Genomic DNA, 5,939 nt, shown 5'->3' on the forward strand with positions numbered 1-5,939 from the left:
TGTGTAATTCTTAAACTATAGTGAAAACAAAATATTAGGAAATCTTCCCAAAAAAATAAGTGTGACTCTAGCCTAGGTGCCTGATCCCTTCAAATAAGGTTACATTAGATAACTTTGATGATTTTTGTAGAGAATAATAAATAAATAAAATCATGATTTGTGTACAAACTCTATTTAGTGAGTAAATATTAATTTATTTTTTATTATATTAAGTACTTTCTTCTCTAGTATATAAAAAACGCGTCTCATCTTCACCGGTTAGATCTAGATAATAATATTTAATAATATAATATATAGTAACATCTTAAATTACGGGTTGAAAGAAGTTTTGTGCACTGTGCTGTGCGTGATCATCATTTTGGCTGTAACGCATCCACTACCGTACATAGCGTTGTCTTCCCTAGACTGAGCTGATACCTTCTTACATTGTAAAAGTACAAAAGACACAAGTATATTATTAAGATAATTTTGGAAGTCACTGTATGCGGGCAGCACTATACCGCTGATCGTGGCCATCATAGAGAAAGGTCTATGCCTTGCAATGGCTGATTTAATAATGATGAAGATGAATAAAACTTTGCTGTTAACGACATATCATTTAAATTGTTTTCAGCACAACGTGATGTTTTAAAAACTTTAGTAGCAAAATCTAGTTATAATGTCATATTATCAGAGTCTCAAAACTAACATCAAATTTAATAAGCTCTAAGTATAATATATTTCGAACAATCATTTCTGGTAACTGAAACAAATAAAATTCAATTGGGTTATTGAGTTCATTAAGGGATTTGCATAGTTCTGTTCAATGTAAATTTGCCGTATTTTTGTTAAAGGCGTTGCAAACATTCGCTAAGGGTTTTTTTTAGATGGTTACTATTTATAAAATTAGAATTAATTTAAAGTAGTATTATATCAATAAGGACGCAAAATTAAATTGTTGTGTAACAGGTTGTTAAGGATTTTGTAGGTAGACAATCGGTGCTGCGTGTAATGTATTTCTTGAAGATAAAGGCTGATCCGAATAAATGTTTCATTTATTTGTGTTCATCTTTGATTGTTGCAAAAAGATGTTTTTTATGTTATGTATATACAATTTACTGCAATGAAATTTAACAATTTAACGGGTTATAATTTTGTCAGAATGTGTATAAGTTTACGACATAAATAAATTTTATAATGAGGACTTATTTGAGGATTAAATATAATAATACATATTATAATATTATTTAAATTGAACAAAGGGCACGAAAGGGATTTTTAATATAAAAACTAATTTTATTAAAGTGTTTTAACTTCACTATGATCTTGTTAAATGATTTTAATCTTTGCTTCGTTTTACTGGGAAAAAGAAATGTACCTTTTAATATAATATTGTTTATTATTTTATTAAAATCTCTTATCTCTCTTATACTCTTATCTTTTTTTTTTAATTGAATTCACAAATTAGAATTACGAAACATTGATTTATTAATTTAGACTAAACCTCACATGGATACATATACATATGCTTTTACATAAAAGCAGTTGCAGAATATTGTAAGTCTTTAGTTTACAAATTATACATAATTATATCTTACTTTGTATTTTGAGGAACATATACTTTTAAAGTTTGTACCTTATATATACTCTTTATTATAAAAATACAAATAACCTGTAAAAACTTTTGTCATAACAATATTTAACAAGGAACATTTGTCACCTATAAATATAAACTTAAAACTTACTTTTGTGAAATGTAGTGAAAATAATTTTATTTTAAATATTCCTGTATTCTTTCATTTACGCGTTCCGCTAATTTCTCAAGATTCCTACTAGCCTTCTAGCTTATAAAACAATTAAATTTCAAGTATAAATTAGGTTATTTTTTAAAAATAAATCCGTTTCTGGAGAGTTTGTGCTAGCAGAAGATGAATGTAACTTATTCGAAAGTTTTCAGGGTATTTGAAAATAGATGTAAAACCTTTAAGCCTTTTTTCTGCCCGACCGAATGAGCTTTAAAGGAGTGAATGTATACACTTCTTTAAAGCATTTATACCTATAATCAGTTACCTTGTTTATTATTGGATTTCATAATTTGATCACGATATGACTGTTCGAATTAGGATGCGTGATCAGTGGTTTAGTATATTTTCCTACTATAATAACAATTATTCATTATTGCTAGCACTCAATAGTTTTGATTGCGTGTGATATATATTTGATTCTTCGAACGTCACATGTTTTCCGAGCTCATAATTATTTCCGTAGTGATTATTACAGTAGTCCATAACATTCCTCACATTTAATTTCTTTTAGTTTCTTAATTTCTTTAGAAATATTAGAGACAATATCTTTGCAGTAAAGTATAAATTTGAGAAACCAGACTGGCAATAATGTAATAAGAAATAGATGCAAGTACTTTTGAGCTTATTTGTCTGAGATACATGTTCAAATTAAGTATGTGTGGCTTGCTCTAAAGGGAGTAAAACTTCCCAATCTCTTCTAGTATATTCATTTTCCGGACAATCTTGATACGGTACGCATATTCCATCTTTTCGCCAGTATGTAGGTTTGCATCGGCAGGTTGGTACACACTCGACGACTATTAAAATCCCAAACAAAGGACATTCTCCGTTCGGTGTTGCTTGACTGCAGTCATCGGTTGGGCAATACCTTGGACATGGGTTGTACTCCTCATTGGGTCCGGCACACTCGAATGCGGCTATGGAAAAAAAATATTTTAAATTATAATTAAACGCTATTTTGTTAAAAAAGTGTATTACTTAAAAAACATTTAAAAGATACACATAAATATCTACGAATAAAACTTAACCTAACTTAAAAAAAAAAACATATCACTTAAACGAAGCGCTGCTAAATTTTTAAAGATGATTTTTTATTAGTGCTAAATTAAGACAAACCTATAAACTACAACACATCAAATTGCATAACTTTTTTATTGTGTTACGTCTTTTTATGATGCAAATCACCAATCCCAGGTCTTGCAAAGTATAAGATTTTTTAATTTTAGGTCAATATACATAGATGTTTATTATATTTATATCTCGTGGTCTCAGGAATGATTTCTTATGTCGTTTAGCGTTAAAATGATGAATATAAACTCGCAATGTAACAATTGTCAGAGTAAATTGAATCATAAGAACGAATTTGCCAATATAAGAATGACAACGTTTGAACGTCCTGACATTGTTGTTATCACAAAATAACAATTTTAACGGTCTGATTTCACAAGTTTGCGCGATTCCGCGATTGGATATTTTTCCGTATTTGCCGAACGTGCTCCTAAGATATTGTTTGAAATCTTTTTTCACTTCTAGCACAAGATAAATTTATTTTTATTCCTCTGAAACGTTTTTTAATAACAAATAAAATTCTTTGTTGTTAGTAATTACATTGCTGTATCAGTACATTAAGCCATGCTTTTTAAGAGATCGTGACATTGGCGCATAATAGAGTGATTAGCTGTCTCAAGGTCGGTTTTCAACATTAGGTGTGTAGATGATTTATATTTAAGTGTTATTTTTATTCGTAAAACTCCTAAAGTTAGACGAGAATTGTTATTCACATTTAGATTTATAATTATGTAGATAATAAGTTTTAATTAGAGTCTGGATTAAACCGTTAAAATTTAATTAATTATTAAGTTAAAGAAAAGACGTTCAAAGAGCTTAAAATGAAGAGCGAAACCTTAGAATTTTGCATTCTAATATCATCAGTAACGTGACAGTGTGTCGGAAGTATATAAATTTATTTTTGGTTAGAATTAGCTCAATATTTTACTGTTACGTTATATAAGCTGTGTAGTCTTAAAAAATAGGAAATATTTGAAAAAAAAAAGTACTCACGACATTCCCTTGTTGGTATACAGGTTCCATTCTCAGCTCGACGATAGTTGAACCGACATACGCATTTTGGTTGGGGGCAGTTCTTTCGATTTGCAGGTCTACAGTTGTCGAATTCTCCACTACGTGTCGGGCACGAGTCCGCACAGTTCGATGGGCATCTGTCCAGTTCTTCATTAGGGCCGCATTCCACTACACCTTCAAGAATAAATATTTCTTATAATTACATTAAATTATTCTTCATCATAGCACGTTTATTTTAGCGAGTGCATATACCGTGTTGTAATAGCGATCGAAATAGAACTAAAATACAATACTAATGAACCAAAGACACGCTTAACACTTTATACATTTTGTCACACTGCCTTTATACAATTTTAAAACAAGTAAATGCCGTCTTTAAGATGAATGACCGACTCCAGTCGTCATTCAATCGTAAATGATAAATTATGAATACACTGTATAACTAAACATATATTATAAAATAACTTAAGTCCATTCAACGGATGATTATTATTTTGATTGATAATTAAAAATAAAGTAGTGAATATCTATACCTGCGTATACTGTGTAACACGAAATAACAGCAAGTAATAAAAATATTTTCCACATTTTGAACTGTAAATATTATAATTTATATTTTACAATAAATATTCTGCAAAGATGCTTATAATAAACTTATAATAAAAAATGGCAGTCGATAAAGTTAAGCTAACTGGCCGGTCGAGCACTACGTTCGTATTTAAAAAATTTCACTTCGCGCGCGTATATAAGTACACGATACGAACGGACCGAGGGAATTCCTCGTTCCTAAGTCTGACGATGTTCCGCTCTTGAATACGGAAATCCTATATCATCAGAAACGTTTAAATTTTTGGGGAAACGGGAGTTAATGACGTATGTTGGCCCCATTTTTACGCACATATCATCGTACTATATTATATTATATCGTCATAGTCCAGTAAACATTGCCCGTTTCCTCATCTAATATAATAGATGCTTCTTATTTGCATTATTTTTTTTTGATATGTTATGTTTTACTTACGTGCGTTTTGCTTGTTTGTGTTTATTATTATTTTAACGATTTATGTAAATATATATTATACTAAAACTTAGAGTATTTTGAATTTTTAATAATAAGGTTTTGACATAAATTTCTTTACTACTTGATTAAGGATATTGTGAAAATAATAAGTTTAAAAACGTAGGTCTTTGACCAATGTCGCCCAGAGAGCAATGGAGCGGCTATGCTCAGAGTTTTGCTGCGAGATCGGAACAGAAGAACTAAGTTCTCCGACGGTGCTCGAAGAATTTCTCGTCTGAAATGTGGTCGGGGCATATCGTTTGTGCAACCGACGGCCTTCGGGACCGAAAGGTTCTCGATTAGCTGCTAGGAGAAGGTAGTATTGGCGTGAGTAAGCCTGCTACTAGATGGACTGACATTGTCAAGAGGGCAGAAAGTCGCAGGATGCGGGCAGCGGAAAACTGGTCATGGTGGTGATCTCCTGGTGCGGTAGTCGCGGTATTGCAGTGGACTCTGTAGACTGAAAAAAAGAAGAAGAAAGAAGTTATCTGAGGTTACTGTAGGCTTTTCTCGGATCAGGGCACGTTTAGAACCCTTCTACTTTTTAGTTAGATGTCATTGTAGGGGAGCTTAATCTAGCTTTAGTTTTAATCAAATTGGGCTTTTGACAATAATGTCCTGAGGTACACAGCTGTGATTGCTGTTATTAAATATAAGTGAATAATGTAGGAAAACTAGTAGTTTTAACCAAAGCTTTTAAACAAAAGTGTTTTTCCTTTATCTCGAAATCCGACTTGACCAATGTGTTAGAGTAACATCCTATTACATTGTTGGTAGCAGTTCATCGTTCAATTATTAATATTTGATGATGTTCATAAGACCCAGTTTGATCAATCATCTGAAAAAGGGAATACTGTGGGTCAAATAATTATAACAATGATGATTATAGTAGCAGGTAACGAAATTAATAAAACTAATAAGCATGATTAATAAAAATATGTTAAAAAATTAAATAATATAAAGACATAAATTGATTTGTACCTACTAAAACAAGTTTTGCCAATTTCGTCTAC

At 30.9% G+C, this 5,939-nt stretch overlaps 1 protein-coding gene across 1 annotated transcript; it reads right to left on the reverse strand.

Annotated features, from left to right (window-relative positions):
• Window positions 1-1,418: 1,418 nt before the first annotated feature.
• LOC137931049 (inducible metalloproteinase inhibitor protein-like) lies at window positions 1,419-4,696 on the reverse strand. The gene is made up of 3 exons (XM_068774450.1): window positions 4,400-4,696; window positions 3,846-4,040; window positions 1,419-2,701 (listed from the first exon to the last, which is right to left on the reverse strand). The coding sequence occupies exons 1-3, from the start codon at window positions 4,452-4,454 to the stop codon at window positions 2,433-2,435; spliced, it is 519 nt and encodes a 172-aa protein (XP_068630551.1). The 5' UTR covers window positions 4,455-4,696; the 3' UTR covers window positions 1,419-2,432.
• Between the last annotated feature and the right edge of the window lie 1,243 nt (window positions 4,697-5,939).

This window comes from Battus philenor, unplaced genomic scaffold (assembly GCF_028537555.1).
Source record: "Battus philenor isolate CCGP_79_NKW_IND1 unplaced genomic scaffold, ilBatPhil1.0.hap1 SCAF_7, whole genome shotgun sequence".
In the NCBI taxonomy this organism is placed as follows: Eukaryota; Metazoa; Arthropoda; class Insecta; order Lepidoptera; family Papilionidae; genus Battus; species Battus philenor.